This window comes from Cetorhinus maximus, chromosome 18, assembly GCF_964194155.1.
Source record: "Cetorhinus maximus chromosome 18, sCetMax3.hap1.1, whole genome shotgun sequence".
In the NCBI taxonomy this organism is placed as follows: domain Eukaryota; kingdom Metazoa; phylum Chordata; class Chondrichthyes; order Lamniformes; family Cetorhinidae; genus Cetorhinus; species Cetorhinus maximus.
This window is the reverse complement of record NC_135896.1, coordinates 78,835,525-78,853,384: the sequence shown is the minus strand read 5'-3', so window position 1 is coordinate 78,853,384 and position 17,860 is coordinate 78,835,525. Positions and strand designations below refer to the sequence as shown.

General features: G+C 40.4%; 1 protein-coding gene across 2 annotated transcripts in view; it reads left to right on the top strand.

Moving 5' to 3' along the window:
• The window catches only part of zfyve19 (zinc finger, FYVE domain containing 19), a 40,647-nt gene extending 23,530 nt beyond the window's left edge, over positions 1-17,117 (top strand). Inside the window, exons 8-11 of one of the 2 annotated variants that reach the window (XM_078563025.1) lie at positions 2,645-2,724; positions 3,973-4,065; positions 7,872-8,002; positions 14,794-17,117. In XM_078563025.1, the coding sequence (XP_078419151.1) occupies positions 2,645-2,724; positions 3,973-4,065; positions 7,872-8,002; positions 14,794-14,866 (377 nt within the window). In that variant the 3' untranslated portion in view covers positions 14,867-17,117. Of the gene's footprint in view, positions 1-2,641; positions 2,725-3,972; positions 4,066-7,871; positions 8,003-14,793 lie in introns of both variants that reach the window. The other variant, XM_078563024.1, reaches the window with a different exon arrangement.
• Positions 17,118-17,860: the final 743 nt, after the last annotated feature.

Below are 17,860 nucleotides of genomic sequence, written 5' to 3'. Positions count from 1 at the left end.
GCGGAGCAGACTCGATGGGCCGAATGGCCTAATTTCTGCTGCTATGTCTTATGGTCTTATTATGGTATTTGGCAGGTAGGGTGATCCAAGATTTTGACCCAGCGCCAGTAAAGGACAGTGAAATGGGACAAAATATTTTTCCCCCTTGTTTTTCCAATTTTCCATTGTGCCCAAGAGGCTATAAACTTGTGTGAGCCTGAGTTACTCAGTCATTCAATGCGCACTTCCCAGTGGGCTATCTGAAAGAATTCAGGTACTATTTGTCCGTTGCTTCCCATGCCACCACCTGTGCCTCATCCTCCATTTGTGACTGAGCTCAACTAATCCAGCAATAACTGGAAAATGGACCTTGGACTTCCTGCAAAGCTCAAGTCACAAAGCCCAGCTGGGTGAAGCTACAGCCTGCACGATTTTCTTTTTGTGTTGAGTTTTTAAATGAAAGCACATTCACAGACCTATTGTATGAAGCCATTGTACTTTTAACTGTATGTTCACATATAATCTGTGACAGCTTTGTATATTTTGGTTACATGGTACTTGTTGGAGGAGGACAGTGATGCATTCAGGTATCTCAAGTTGACTGCTTGCACTAGTAATAGTGTTGGTCAGGTGTTGAGATAGCTCATTCTGGAGACCAGTGAAGTCTATGTCTGGAAGGGGAATGGTCCTGCCTGTTAGGTGTAGGTTTTTGTGTTTCACGGTCAGCCAGTGGATTGCTGTGCTCGGCCGGATTAGCAGATTTGCTGAGTGAGCCTGCCAGATTGAGCCTCCTGGTTGCTTGATATTTCTCCAGTTCCCGATTGGAACTGAACTTGTTCTAACTGGTTTAAATTTCACATGTAATTCAACCTGTTTTGGGAAGTGCTGCCCTTTTCCACAGGGTAGGGAGGAGCAAGGACATGGGAAAAGATGCAACTTCCTTCAGCTGGTACTGAGAATAGTGTGAACTTATTCATTGCTGAGGCCCTCACTCTGCAACTGGCATGCCCAACAAGCACTGAACTTGGCCATCTGAGTTGCAGGAATGTCATGGGCATAGTGGCCACTATCCAGTAGGCTGCATGCAGTGCTTAACGATACTTTGTGCAGGAGGATGTCTTTCTGGCCATAGTGCTTCCAACAGTCATTTGGTAGAGAGGAATTGAAATTAATGGAACTTGTATGTAATATATGATTTTGGGCTAGTCTTAATACGTTTTTCTGCAGGTATTCATATTCACACCCTCATCTGCAGTATGTACCACAGGCCTGAGCTCCTAGACATTCTCCCTGCCTCCTCAGCTTTTAACCAGTATATACTAACGTGACTTGATTGAATGGTTGCAAATATGGATAGGGTGAATGTAATAAATGAGAATATTTTCCCCTGCCTCTAGTATTTCCGATGCTGCCATCCGAGGTATTAGCCTGGCAATTCTGTGACCTGGACAGTCACACCAGCAATTCCTCTGGGCAGTAAAGAGGATGCAAATACAGCTCAAAGGTTTTCAGCTCCCAAATTAAGAGGAGGGGATCTCTATATTCTATTCTAAAATAAAGGGAAGGAATAGATGCCTGTCTCAACTTTCAGCCATGGATACTTAGTAGGTCCAAGTGATCAGATCTAATAATGAAAATATGCAAATACTGAAAACCTAACATAAAAACAGAACATTTAAATTCACAGAAGGCCAGACAGCATCTATGAAGGGAAATGATATTCATGCCACATGAAATGGGTACCGTGCATCAGACTTGCTTTGTTTTTATTCCAAGTTTCTGTTGTCTGGCCTCTCTGTGAAGAGGATGGTTGGGATTGGAGGCCAGAACCTCTTTTGCAACCTCCCTGCAAAGTTTGCTGTTTATACAGCTTCAGAAAAGAGTAACAGGGTGGTAGAATTGTTCCTTTGCCGCCTTAACTTTTTAACCTTGGAGAGAGAGGTTTGCCCTTCCCTGTAGATAAACCAAGGTGGGCACAATGTGAAGCTGATTACTGATCTCTGGGAGTTTGAGGTTGACGTAAGTAAGGGATTGCCAGAGTAGGCTTGCTTCTCCATATTGTTCAGATTGGCAGGCTAAATGGTGGAAGGACACAATGTCACCTCTTCCAGAATTACTAATACACTATATCGAAATGCAACAGTACTTCCAGTACCCTGCCGCACTTTATAAATTTCAGGGGTTCAGATGGTTTATATATAGAATATGGATACCTGGGAGTTAGTTGCCTGTGGTACATAGTTGTAGCCTGGAATCTAATCAAGGGGTTCAGATGGTTTATATAATAGAATGATGCATATATTTGGGAATATTACAGGCTGGAATCTAATTGAGGGGTTCAGGTGGTTTATATGTAGAATAATGGATACCAGGGAGTGAATTACAGGCTGGAATTTAATTGCACAATTCAAATGGTTTTTATGTAGAATGTTTTAATTGGGTGTACAGATGCCATGGCCTTCTCTGAATTCTGACATTTTATCAGCAGTGAGCTGGACATGCTCCAAATAATATGTCACTGAGTCTGTCTTACTGGGTTAATGAGTGTGCTACCACCTCTGCCAGTGTATATGTTTGCAAATACACAAGGTGAATGATGAGAGAGCGAATACAACAGATGTGTTGAAAAGCCATGTATGGTTTCTACTTTCTGTGCTCACAGTAGCTGTGGATGACTGGAAATATGCTGAGCTGGACAGCGATGAAGAAAATGAAGAGCTGCTCACCCAGCGAATTCTGAAACAGGTCTGATTTGCAGTATTTTAAGAGACTTTTATCAGGCCTGTATTTGGCCCATCAAAGGTGCAGACTTTGTGAGGAATGCAGGATAATGAGAAGGGAATACCGCAGAATATGGAACTTTTCTGGAGCTTTTCACCCTTTTTTAAAATAATTTTTTTCTCTACCACATAGTTGACTCTTGAACACCCACCCACCATCACTCCCAGGAAAACAGTAGATTCAATCCCAGAATATCAAGGAATTTACTGGGATATTCCATCAGAAGCTAGTTGATTTATGAAGATGTCTTCCTTTGTTAACTCTCCAAAATACATAAAAATGCTGATGCATTATATTAAAAAACCCAGGGAAAATCAACTTCTATTGTTTTGCCAACTGATGATTTGAGATGTTGGGTTTTTGGATTGATTAGGGAACCTGAATAGACCAGAATGAACTTTCCCCAGCTTGTTGCATATAATAATGTCACCCTTTGTTCATTGGTAGCACCCTCAACAGAGTCAGAAAGTCATGGTTTCAATCCCTATTTCAGAGACTTAAGCACATAACGTAAACAAGAACTGAGAGTACTGGATCATCAGAGATGTTTTTTTCGATTGCTTCAGTAAACCAAAGCCCAGTCACCATAAAAGATTATATGGCACAATTTTAGAAGAGCAGAGGAGTTCTTCTGGAGTTCTAACCTACTTTGTCCCTAAACCAATAACAACGAAAACAGGTTAGCTGGTTATTTATCTCATTACTGTTTATGGGATTTTGCTGTGTGCAAAATTTCTGTCACATTCCCTGTATTGTAACAGGGAGTACATTTCAATAGCACACCACTGGCTGTGAAGTATTTTTGGATTGCTGAGGCACTAGTGAAAGATACTGCAAGATATTTCCTTAAAGTGGGTGACGTAGAAATGTACAGGTACCAGGGTAGATTTTAAAATTCTCCTCCTTGTTTTCAAATTTATTCATGGCCTCTTTCCTCCTCCAGCAGCACAATAACATTCTCCCCACAGATCTCTGTGCTCCCCCAAAACTGGCATCTTGCACATCCCTGTTTTTCATTGCTCTATCATTGGCAAGTTACTGTTGTTTAGTTTCTGTTTGAAATTTCTGAACAGCAGAATCATAATTGGTTTATGATCTAATAAGCACTGTTAAAACAGATTTATCAGTTGTTTCCTGTAATCTGCTGATAGATTATCAGCTCCTGTTACAATGCTGCTCTCCAAAGACTGACTTTAATACTTATACATCTAGGTTAATGAAGAAATTGCCCTAGATGAAGCAAGCGGCTACAACATCCCTGTACAGAAACCTAAATCAGCCCAGCCCACACCTGCCAGGAAGAAGGTATTGTCTTGGAGACTGAAGTAAATGAGCATTACAGAGAATAAACGTATGGGTGGTGCTAATTTTCACAATGTTCATCTAGCAGTAATTCAGTGTTCCAGCTGCATTTGATACTTCAGTTATCTTTTCAGCTAAGATTAGATCTAGTAACATTGACATGAGGAACATTTCTGACAGGTAGAAATGCTGCTGAGTAAAATGAGATTGAGATGTTTCACGGCAGTTTCTAGTGTTTATCCACTGATCTACTTATCCGCTGAACTGCCCACAATGGAAGTGGACACATACCTATTGTGATACCTTTTGTCACTGTTTTATGTAGTTTCTTAATTACCAATTGTATGTAACCAGATCCAGATAGCTGATATGTATGTCTCCTTCCTTGGTTTTACTAACTTTTTGTCAAAGGTCACAATTCCAACAGTTTCTTGCTTAATGGCTCCTCTCAGATAGGGTGCTTTATCTCGCAGCACAGAGATGGAACTTAGGTCTGTACCTGCAATACCCACAGAGGAAAGAAATAGGAGAGTGGGAGACTGGTATGTACCTTTGACACCCACAGTAAGATAGGATAAGGGTCTGCACTTGTGATACCTATAGAGAGAGAGTGGGGACAGAGATCCACACCTGCACTACTCAGAGAGAGTTAGCAAAAGGGTCAATGCCTATGTCATCCACAGAGAGGTAGGACAGGGGTCTACACCTGTTATACTACAGAGAGAACAGAGGTCTACACCTGCGCTACCCAGAGAGAATTGGGAAGGGGGTCTGTGCCTGTGCTAGTGAGAGAGAACAGGGGTCAGCTCCTGTGACCTACAGAGAGATGGAATATGGGCAAGCAATATTGTGATGAGAATTCTTGTAGCAGAGGAGGCCAGAGGATTGACTGTTTCACAGCTCACTCTCCTAACTATCTTTTGATTCTTACGCCTCAACCTGTTTAAGGCAAAAATACTGCCTGCAGGTTTTACTGGAGCCAAGCAAGAGGCCTGTAAGTAAGGTTTTCATTTCTTTGGTTTTAAAAAACAAAATCCAATTTCTCAATACCAAATGTCTTCTGGAGGACATAGAGAGGGGGATGCCACAGATCTAGCCGGTTCCAATCCTTGTTCACAAAGGTTGTCAACCATGGACCTCAGCTGATCTAACTCAGCTATCTCTTCACTAGTGTCCTCCTTAATTGAATTTGCGGAGGTGTCAGTTGTGGCTCAGTTCATAGCACCCTCGCCTTTGAATCAGAGGGTTGTGGGTTCATGTCCCACTCCCGGAAACCAAGAACTGTGATTGTACTTGAAAGAGTTGCAATCTGTGACTGTTGATAACTTGAAAGAATTTTTTTTTTAATTGAATTTGCATTCATTAATTTTTTTGCTCTACATTAGATGCAGGTGTATGGCAATCATGAACCAAATGTGGCTAACTGCTAAGGTTAGATGTTTTTGAACACAGTACATTTCAAGGAAAGCATGTTCTCCCTCAGGTGGGCCAAAAATTATGACTAAGGGCATGGGTTCCCTTTCTGGACTTCTGCAAACAGCTGACAGACACAAGACCCACATGACATTTAAAATAATTTTCAAACCTGCTTCACATGGGCTCATTTTAGCTGTAAAATATAATTAAGAGTTCAAGGGATGGTACAGTTTGTGGAATTCCCAAACTTGGCCGTTGTGTGATTTTTGTCTAGAATGGAACCTTGTTCTTTGAGACCATGCTCAGATGTCCTTCCATTAAATGGCACAGAGTGTTGTCCAGAGGGCCAGAACAAGTGGTGTGGGGAGATTGAAAAAGAAGGAAAAAAATGCAATAAGTTTGGCCAACAAGAAAGAAAAGATTAATAGGATGCATGGCCTTGTGATACAGACAGCCCTGTAGGAGATTTTTCAGCTCCTGCAGGACACATCAAACCTAATAACTGACAGTTTACAGAGTCTATATTTTATGGATCAAAATTTTTCTTTCTCTTCTCACAATTTCTTTTTGCATATTTCCAGTTTCAGTATGTAATTTGCAACTTAAGTCTTGAACAGCTTAACTTACAGTAGCATCAGGTGTAAAATAATATCCTTATTCTGTCACAAATTTTGGGATATTTTCTACCCATTAGACTTGAATTTAATATTTAAAGACTGTCATCTATAGGCAACTGATGGAGTGTGGGTTTCTGACTACCATTCCCTGCAAAATCATATATATCAGATTAAAAGAGTCACTGAGCTCCCTGTAAGGTTGAGAGAGAGTGAGTGAGTGAGAGCGAGTGTCATCCCTGGCACCAAAGAGGTGAGGAAACAAGTGTCAGCCTGGCCTGTCAGCTACTGTCTGATGTGAAGTGCAAGAGGGAAACATGTAACAATGTATCCCATACAACCTAGTAACTCCCGAACTGTGAATAAACCAGAGATAATTTCATTTTATAAATACATATCCAGCTCATAAATGAGTTTCTGGCCTGGTGTATTGTTTATCCCCTCCCTCCTAGCAGTTGCACTAACTTAGACACTTCGGCTTGTTCAGATCACTTTTGGGTGTGCAAGTTGAATGAAATTTGAAATCTACCAGCCCAAGTTGTAAATTAGTCATGACATGACTTGAAGAGGCCATTTTCAAATTTCAGTGGACAGACAAGTTGACTATATTTGCAATTCCCCAGACAACAGGGTGAATTCAGCCTTCCAATCCCGAGATCAACGATAAACAACTTTGAAAAAAGTTAGTCCAGCAGCATAACCTGCATGTTAAACCCATGGCTGTATATGAAGGCTGAACCCTTCCTGGTAAAGCCTATCCTGTAAAACCAACACACAACCAAATATTTTGCCCTTTCCTTGTCTCAGCATCAAAAAGATGATACAAAGCAATTTGAAAACACTATATAGTTGTGTGAAAAATAAGTCTAGAGAAACAGTTGTTCCTTACGTAAGATCCAGTATCCTCCCTGCAATCTAGTGTTACAGTGTGTCCTCTAAAGCACCTACTATACTAATTTTAAAACCTGCCAAATGAAGGACATTGTCAGTTAAATCAACTCACCTACATTTCACCTCAGTCAACTGAACAAGTTCAACGCTACCAAACAAAGTTTGAGATTTCTTTCCTTCTCCCAGCCTCAAGCATCCAATCTAACTCTATCATAAGGCAAAGTAGAAAGTAGCCCTTGAGCGCTCCAACAAAGCTACTGCTTCCTCAACCGTGGCTACTGCCGAGGGAACACCCATACTGCTTAATTGTGTAACACTGGCAAAAATGACTAGCAACAGACTCCTCTTATGAATGTATGACCTTCCAAATACTCCCTAAGCAAAGCACAACTCCATAATTAAATAAAACAATATGGGGCATGCCATTATTTTTCTAAGTAATATGTCCGTTGTGCCACTTGTTTTACTCAATGTTAAAATTCTCATCCTTGTTTCCAACTTTCTTCATGGCCTTGGCCCTTCCTAACTCTGTAAGTCCCTCCTACCCTACAACTCTCTAAGATGTCTGCATCTCCAATTCTGCCCTCTTTTGCATCCCTGATTTTAATCACTCCACAATTGGCAGTCATGCATTTAGCTGTTTATGTCATAAGCTCTAGAAATCCTTCCCTAAACTTCACATTCTCTGTATCCCCTCCCCTCCATTAAGGCACTAAACCTACATCTCAGATTTTGGTCACCTATCCTAATAACGCCTTATGTGATTTGATGCCAAATTTTGTTTGATAGCACTCCTGTGAGGTGCCTATGTATGTTTTCCTATGGTAAGGATGCCATATAAGTGCAAGTGGTTTACTAAAAGTGAACTTATAACTTTGTGCCTGTCAGTTGCGTTCCCCACCATTTGCTGAGGAAGCAGACAGTGATGAGGAGCTACCTTGGTGCTGTATCTGCAATAATGATGCTGTACTCCGTTGCCGTGACTGTGATGGAGATCTCTACTGCCAGAGATGCTTTAGGTAAGAACAATGGATTACCAGCTGGGATGTGGTTCTAAGTTTAAAGGCAGGTCAATGGAATAAAGGAATCACTGCATTTTGCCATACAGCAACGTGCTTGGACATCCCAACATGACATCTTTCACTTAAGATTTTTGATACTGTAATACTTATTATTTCAAAAATGTTTTATGTTTTGTAAAGAATTTCCAGTTGCATGAAAAATCTTAAATCTTTCCCATGCATTTCATAGATAAACCATTTCGAACTTTGTGCATACAGTACTTGGTACGTTTTGGTACCTTATGCCTATGTTTGCACTATGTGCTGACACAGCTGTATATGCTTAAGTGGGATCAATAAAAGAAGACCATAAGACATAGGAGCAGAAATTAGGCCATTTGGCCCATCGAGTGTGCTCCGCCATTCAATCATGGCTGATAAGTTTCTCAACCCCATTCTCCCGCCTTCTCCCCGTAACCTTTGATCCCCTTACCAATCAAGAACCTATCTATCTCGCTCTTAAATACACTCAATGGCCTGGTCTCCACAGACTTCTGTGGCAATGAATTCCATAGATTCACCACTCTCTGAGTAAAGAAGTTTATCCTCATTTCTGTTCTAAAAGGTCTTCCCGTTACTCTGAGGCTGTGCCATCAGGTCTTAGTCTCTCCTACTAATGGAAACATCTTCCCCACGTCCACTCTATCCAGGGCTTTTAGTATTCTGTAAGTTTCAATCAGATCCCCCCTCATCCTTCTAAACTCCATCGAGTATAGACCCAGAGTCCTCAAATGTTTCTCATATGTTAAGCCTTTCATTCCTGGGATCATTCTCGTGAACCTCCTCTGGACCCCCTCCAGAGCCAGCACATCCTTCCTGAGATACGGGGCCCAAAATTGCTCACAATATTCTAAATGTGGTCTGACCAGAGCCTTTTAAAGCCTTAACAGCACATCCCTGCTTTTATATTCTAGTCCTCTCAAAATAAATGCCAACATTGCATTTGCCTTCCTAACTACTGACTCAACCTGCAAGTTAACCTTAAGAGAATCCTGGACTAGGACTCCCAAGTCCCTTTGCACTCCAGATTTCTGAATTCTCTCCCCATTTAGAAAATAGTCTATGCCTCTATTCTTCCTACCAAAGTGCATGACCTCACACTTCCCCACGTTGTATTCCATCTGCCACTTCTTTGCCCATTCTCCTAACCTATCCAAATCCTTCTGCAGCCACCCCGCCTCCTCAATACTACCTGTCCCTCCACCTATCTTTGTATCATCTGCAAACTTAGCCAGGATGCCCTCAGTTCCTTCATCTAGATCATTAATGTATAAAGTGAAAAGTTGTGGTCCCAACACTGATCCCTGCGGAACTCCACTAGTCACCGGCCGCCATCCTGAGAAGGACCCCCTTATCCCCACTCTCTGCCTCCTGCCAGACAGCCAATCTTCTATCCATGCTAGTACCTTGCCTCTAACACCATGGGCTCTTATCTTACTGAGCAGCCTCCTGTGCGGCACCTTGTCAAAGGCCTTCTGGAAGTCCAAGTAGATAACATCCATTGGCTCTCCTTTGTCTAACCTACTCATTACCTCTTCAAAGAATTCTAACAGATTTGTCAGGCATGACCTCCCCTTGATGAAACCATGCTGACTTTGCCCTATTTTACCATGCACTTCCAAGTATTCTGAAATCTCATCCTTAATAATGGACTCTAAAATCTTACCAACAACTGAGGTCAGGCTAATCGGCCTGTAATTTCCCGTCTTTTGCCTCACTCCCTTCTTAAGCAGGGGGGTTACATTAGCGATTTTCCAGTCCTCTGGGACCCTCCCTGACTCCAGTGATTCCTGAAAGATCACCACTAACGCCTCCACTATCTCTTCAGCTATCTCCCTCAGAACTCTGGGGTGTAATCCATCTGGTCCAGGTGATTTATCCACCTTCAGACCTTTTAGTTTTCCTAGCACCTTCTCCTTGGTAGTGGCCACCATACTCACCTCTGCCCCCTGACTCTCTTGAACTTTGGGGATTTCACTCGTGTTTTCCACTGTGAAGACTGACGTAAAATACCTATTCAGTTCCTCTGCCATTTCTTTGTTCCCCACTACTACTTCTCCAGCGTCATTTTCCAGCGGCCCAATGTCCACTTTTGCCTCTCTCTTATCCTTTATATATCTAAAAAAAACTCTTGCAATCTTCTTTTATATTACTGGCTAGTTTACCCTCATATTTACTCTTCTCCCTCCTTATTTTTTTAGTTGTCCTCTGTTGGTCTTTGTAGGCTTCCCAATCCCCTGGTTTCCCACTGCTCTTCGCCGCATTGTATGATTTCTCTTTAGCTTTTATGCTGTCCCTGACTTCCCTTGTCAGCCATGGTTGCCTCGTCCTCCCTTTAGTATGCTTCTTCTTCCTAGGGATGAATTTTTGCTGTGTCTCCCAAATTCGTCCCAGAAACTCCTGCCATTGCTGTTCCACTGTCTTTCCTGCTAGGCTTATATCCCAGTCAATTCTGGCCAGCTCCTCCCTCATGCCTCTGTAGTTGCCTTTATTCAACTGTAATACCGTTACATCTGATTCCAGCTTTTTCCTCTCAAATTGCAGGGTAAATTCTATCATATTCTGGTCACTTCCTCCTAAGGGTTCCTTCACCTTAAGCTCTCTTATCAAATCTACCTCATTACACATCACTAAATCTAGAATTGCCTGTTCCCTTGTGGGCTCCACCACAAGCTGCTCCAAAAAGCCATCTCGTAGTCATTCCACAAATTCCTTTTCTTGGGATCCACTACCAACCTGATTTTCCCAGTCTACCTGCATATTGAAATCCCCCATGATCACTGTAACCTTGCCTTTCTTACACGCCTTTTCTATCTCCTGGTGTATCTTGTGCCCCACATCCTGACTACTGTTCGGAGGCCTGTACATAACTCCCATTATGGTTTTTTTACCTTTGCAGTTCCTCAACTCTACCCACACAGATTCTACATCATCTGACCCTACATCATTTCTTGCTTTTGATTTAACTTCATTTCTTACTAACAAAGCAACCCCACTCCCTCTGCCAACCTGCCTATCTTTTCGATAGGATGTATATCCTTGGATATTTAGCTCCCAGTTCTGATCCCGTAATTGATCATTGGGAAAATAGACTGGTGTGTGTCAACAGCATGGTTTCAGGGAAGAAACCTCTGCTGTATAACCTTCTTTTGTGGAAGTGACATCCCAAGTGGTCATTGGAAAACTGCGTGATATAACTTTCAGAAAGCTTTTGGTAAAGGACTTGCTACACAATACAGTGAGCATCTTTGTCAAAACTTGGAGTAGGATAGGGAATTGGTTGAAAATGAGAATGCAGCAGGTTCTGTTAGGGAACGATGTCAGGCTGGAAGATTTACTGAGTGAGTGTCCAGGGTTCTGTGCTGAGAGCCTTAATGTTTCTGTCTGCTTAAACAACCTAGATTCAGAATTGCAATGCAAGTTTGTCAGATTCAGCAGACTATGCAAAATTAGGGTGGGGTTGGTTATAGTATGGTACGATTAGGTTTTATAGAACAGCTGAGAAATATCCCAACACGTTGTAATCTACCAATCATGAATGCTTGGGACCCAGGTGTTTCTGGATTTCAGAATTTTCTGGATTATAGAATAAGTATGTGAAGCTGATATAAATATCAGAAAACATGCCAAAACTAGTGTAAAGACACCAAAGTGCCTGTTTTCAAATTCATTCATTTGAAAATATGGGCTGATGCACTAATGCACAGGGGTCCAGAATAAAATTTAGCATTGTCAACAGTTAAGCAATACACTCCTTTATAAATGTTCTTTCAGGCATTGTAAATCCCAATGCATTCTTAGCATACATTTGAAGATACTTGCTGTTATCATAAGTTGTTACCTAATCTGTGCCCTCTACCCTCAGTGCTTTCGAAACTATTTTTCAAGGTGGCCCCATTTTAACACGCACACAGAGCCCCACATATACACACACACTTTTATGAACCCAGCTGATATTAATATTGTACAAGTCAGATCCCAGAGTGAAACCAGGCTTGATAGATCCTAGCTTGTTTTTGAAACTGTAGAGGAAAGTTACTGAACAAATTCACAGGAGCCTGCTGATGAACTTTTTAACACAAAGAATAAAGTATTTATTAAAACAAGAAAAATGAACTATATTGTACCAGACAAAAAGATTGGAAAGATCTCAATACATCAATACAAACACAAGAAGATAATTCAATTTCCTAATATTCTTTACCCAGCAATATCTTTACAGACACACAAACCAGTGAAGAGTTACCAATAGCTTGACACACAGGCTCTTTGCTTAGGACTGGCACATGTGCAAATGGTTTTCTCCTGGTGAATTCTTGAGCACTTACTTGATACTTCTCACCCAACTCGTATCTCTCCTCAAGACACCCAAAAATAATTGCACTTTAAACTCACTATTTCAGTAGCAACATCGCTAAACTGATCACTTTACTGAGTCCTGTACTGACTATTCAATACTAACTACTGTCTCACTAGCCTTATACTTTTCTCTTCTTGGCGAGCTGAAAAATCCCTGTCTTTACTCTTTGACACACACTGAACTTTTCTCTGTCTTTCTCTGTGAGTGTGTGTCACTTGACCACTGTCGCTAGGCAACGCCCCAGTTTTTTCTACTTTGTGTTTTTTCCTAAAATCGCTAAACATCTAACCTCTTTTTGAAACTGAAACCATTTTACCTTTCTTAACACACATTCAACTTAAAAATTATACATTGTTACACACACACACACACAGAGTAATTAACACGCTCCCCCTGGCAATGCAAAGCAGAGCGGCCAGCCTGGGTTAATGAGCCCTGTACAGCAGGATCAGAAACACAGCGAAGTTTGAAGCTGCCATTCGCCTTCCCGGCTCAATTGCGTAAACCCCCTTTTCTTCCACACACTCTGGACATATCAGTCAGTCACTGAGTTACACCGGCCTGCCTCTGCCTGTGCACAAACCTTCCAGCCCGCTCAGCAGTTGCAGCTAAAGGTGTTTTCCAAGATTAAAGAGCACTTTGGGCTCACCATCAACCACTTGTTGATTAGCAGCATTGATCCAGTGGGCCCAGGGCTGTTGCAGTGCCACAAGTAGCGAGTCTTGAGAGTTGCAGGACCTGCTGAAAAAATTCCAGATAACTGATGTTTTTGAATTTTGGAGTCCTGGACTGGAGAGGTTACAGTGTAACAGAGGTAGGCAAATTTACAAGTTGACAGAACTATGGTGGGTGAAATTGAACATCAATAAGTGTAAGATACTCCATGTTGGGAGAAAATAGGAGTTGTGGTTAGTGAATGTTGAAGTTGCAACGGAGATCTGAAGTCTTAGGAGACTTAACATTATGCCCAGTCTCAGCAACAAGAAAACCGAATCTTGAGCTGAATTGGAAATTCAGTCGAGGCCATCATGATGATGCTGTATAGATTTCTGGTCAGTTCACACTTTCAGCACGATGTTCAGTTCTGGTTGCTGAAGCACAAGTGAAATAATAGTGATATAGTGAAGGGCCACAAACTGGAGTTTGTGATATTTTAGCTTTAAGTTATCTTTAAAAAAACAGTTAATGTGTTTGGAGAGTTTAACAAGCAGATAACTCATAATTTGTAACAGGCTCATGTGACAAAGTTTATTGTTATAGTGTTAAGATTTCCATAGATACCAACAATTTTTAAAAGTTTAGAACTTCCAATTACTCGGTGAAAGAATGGTACAAGATTTCACGTTTTAAAACTTTTACTGTAACAAATAACTAAAAGCATTAATGACCAAATGATATTTTCTTTTTGTAGGCAACTTGTACTTTAAACTACAGAGAGGATCATTCCAGTTTTAAACTTATCACACATCACAACTCCACAAAATTAAAGTCCTTATAGAAAACAGTCCACAGTTGCACCCAGCTTCCAATGGGTTCCCATATTCCTGTTTAGCTGAGTAGCAACTTTGAGTGACCGTCTCCAGGTGCTTTCCTCAGTTTCAGAGAGTTTCATAAATTCTCCACTATTAATGAAGCCTGCGCTGATGATTCTTGGCCATGCCAAGAGAAATCTCCTGGAATCCTTGGAAGGCAGCAGAATGATCTCGCCTAGAGGTGTTTAAAATTATGAAGGGATGAGACAGAGCAGATCGAAACGTAATCTTTCCCGTGGTTATGAGGATAGAACAAAAGGACATAGATATCAGATTAAACACAAGAGATTTAGAATGGAGAACAGAAAAATGTTTATAAGGGTTTAAAGGAGTAATACGACTGTAGGATGCATTAGAAGAGTTAGTGGTTGAAACAGAGATTGCATTTTAAAATAGGTGAGATAGGCGAAGGAGAGGGAGAATAAAATGAAATGGGATTAGAACTACTGCTCAAGGAGGATAAATGCATACCGAGATTGATTGAGCCAAATGGCCTACTTTCATGTTATAATTTCTGTTTTTTCTGTGTTATAATTTCTATTTTTTCCTGTGTTATTATTTCTATTTTTTTGCGTTATAATTTCTGTTCAATACTTTGCAACTTGTTTGTGCTTTAGTTGCCCCATTGGAATTTAACCATGTCCTTTTCACACACTTTGAAATAGAGATAGAGGGCCAATTTGAGTGATTAGAAGGTGCCAAGCCATTAACGCTAACACTAAACTTGGAAGGTATTTAGTATCTTAACATAAGGCATTATGCATTTATTTCTATATTTGCAATCTTGGATCTTGCCTCTTGAGCCAAACAGAATAGGGTAACTTTCAAACAATAATTGTCTCAATTTATCTCCACAGGGAAGGACATGACAAATTTGAGAGGAAAGAGCACAGAACATCCAAGTACCGTCCACCAAACAAGAAGAAATAAGATACAACGGCCCTTATTCCTTGGAATCCCCCACAGTCAGACACTAAGGAAGTTTATCATTGCTTCAGCATTTGCACATCTTCTCATTCAGTTAACACTGGGCAAGAGCAAAGTGCAATAGAGGGTGCCATAATACTCTTCGCTAATTGGCGCACACAAGTGATGCTAGACACATTGCTGTGCCAGCATCTCACTGAGAAGCATCCAGAGTTATCTTTTTATTATGTGGTCTTGGATGTCTGCAGTGCTGCAACAGTTCTTTGTAGATCTTGTTATTCATTGCTTAAGGTGACTTAAATTTAACTTAAAAATAAAAGGCTTGCAAGCAATGATTTAAATTAGAATCTACTGCAATCAATTGTTGGGTAATAAGGTGATTGTATTTTGTTATAACTTAAAATATTTCAATGCGTTTAATCTACTGGAATGAATAACATAATGATTGCTGAAGAAGGGCAAACCTTAACAATATACTTATATTTTGTTAATGGAAATGGATTGCAACTATGTTTTTTGGAAGCTGTAATCATTTTTTAATCCTTAGTCGTCACCTCACTGTGGGGGAGCCATCTGTTCTCCGGTTCTATGAACGCCAAGTTCGCCACCAATTATCAGAAGAAATGCGAAAGTAAGCCTAGTATGAGCCTCTCATTTTCACTTCCTGTCCTGCTTCTGGGAATGTACTTGGCTCCTGTTTGATACCATCCCAAAGCCCCAGCGTCCAGTGTAGAACATCAGCAAATTGGCCAATCCAGCCTCGATCATGCCACTTAATGGAGCTGCCTGTCACCTTTACTGAACTCCACTCCTGAATATTGTCTGATTCTGGAGCTGCTCAGAGGCGCCATTTTTCTGATACCAAATGTACCTTGTGACATATTTGTGTTATTTATTTACCATCAAAGAAAGGTGTTCCCAATAAAAATAATTTTTTTAAAATTAGCTGTAACCACTATTTCCAGACACTTCCATAAAAAAGCAGCACATATGCCATTGTCTATTCCTGAATAATGCTACTTTCATGAATTTGAGATATGCACTCAGGTCCCCTTATTTTTTAGTCTTGGAGCTTATTTTAGCATAGCTGATAGTAAATGCTGAGCTGCTCAAATCCCAAAGGGAAACTTGAAACAACTGCCACAATTGTTTTGCAACTTGTATAAATTTTGAGATGCGTGCCTTGAATTCAGTAGTAATAAGACCAAGTCTTATAGGTTTCTTACAGAACTAAATGAAACCTTTATTAATAGAAGAAATGATTTTAAGTATGTACACACACATCTACAAATTACTACTATGATAACTTCTAAATCCCCTAATTAATCTAACCCCCAGTTACACTTTCGTTAAGGCAACTGTAAGACACATTTTAAAAGACCCACGCAAAGAAACACTATACCCTGAACAATCCAATTCAAAGTGAGTTTTCGTAACTTCAGTTCTTTGTATGCAGCAGCTTGAGGCGTAGATGCTGAAGGCTTTTCACATGTTTTAGATCTTAGAATGTCTTCCCTTGCACACAGCTTTCTCTCCTTTATCCATATTTTCCCCTTTGAATGCAAATTCCCATTGTTTCACTATGTCCTTGGACTTTACCTTTCCATTAATAAAAATCTCTCATAGCACCAATTTTACCAGTAATCTTTGGGGAAAATAAACACACTGTTTCTTAACTTCCACTGGCTATGTGTAATATTTCACTCCCTCTTTTGAATTCAATCTAGTCTGGTTTATTTAAAAATGCAAATGTTCCCGTTACCCCTATGTCTATCTACTTAACATTTCAAACCTAGCTTATCTTCTAATATATCAAAGCTTTCAGACCAGCTGCCTTTAGTTCAATTAAATCACATACACAGACATAGACACAGAACCCACTATTACTCTAATTAACAATAAGTTCCAATAACAATATGACAATTATTATATCTTCCTGACATCCCCCTCCTTATTAAAAAATGGACCATCATAATTTAAAAAGATGGCTTCATTTTCTGAACTCATCTCACATTACCTCTTATACTTATTACACTATTACATTACCAGATGCATGCATTAACATAACAATATATAATCAAATCTTTGATATCAACAGAAATCATTCTAGTCCAGTGTCCAGGTTTTAAATGTTCAATTTTCTCTGTAAGCTTCAAACTCTTGACAACGCATCTGCATCAGATTTCCTTGTGCTGCTACATGTATAATCTGTAGATTAAATGGTTGCAATAATAAACTCCATCTGAGTAGCCTTGCACTTCTATCTCGAAATTTGTCCAGAAACTTTAAAGGATTGTGGTCTGTATGAACAATTGTTTCTGGCGAAAGTTTTGCAACATAAATCTCAAAATGCTGCAACACCAACATCAAACCCAAAGTCTCCTTTTCGATAATTGCATATCTTCTCTGTTGTGCATTCAACCTCCGTGAAAAATACCCTATCAGTTTTTCAACTCCAGTGTCATCTTCTTGCAGCAGGACGGCCCCAATGCCTATATCACTTGCGTCAACGGCCAACTTAAATTGCTTGGCATAATTGGGTGTGGCCAAAAATGGTGTCGTAGTTAATACAGTTTTCAAACTGTCAAATGCCTTCAGACACTCCTGTATCCATTGAAACTTCTTGTTCTTTTTTAATAGTTCAGTCAATGGAGCTAAATTTGGTACGAATTTCTGATAAAACCCACTCATGCCCAGAAATCTCAAAACTATTTGTTTTGTTGTGGCACAGGGAAATCCACAATAGCCTTGACTTTCACATCTCTCAGAGCCACCTTACCATGTCCAATGGTATGGCCTAGATATGTAACTTGCGCTTTTACAAATTCACTTTTAGCCAAATTCACTAAATTAGCTCCTGGTAATTGAGTAATTCTTCCAGGTGTTGTAAATGCTCTTCCCACGTCTGACTGAAAACTATCAAGTTGTCAATATAAACAGAACAATTGCTCAGACCTGCAATTATTTTGTCAGTCTTTGAAATGTTGCAGGTGCATT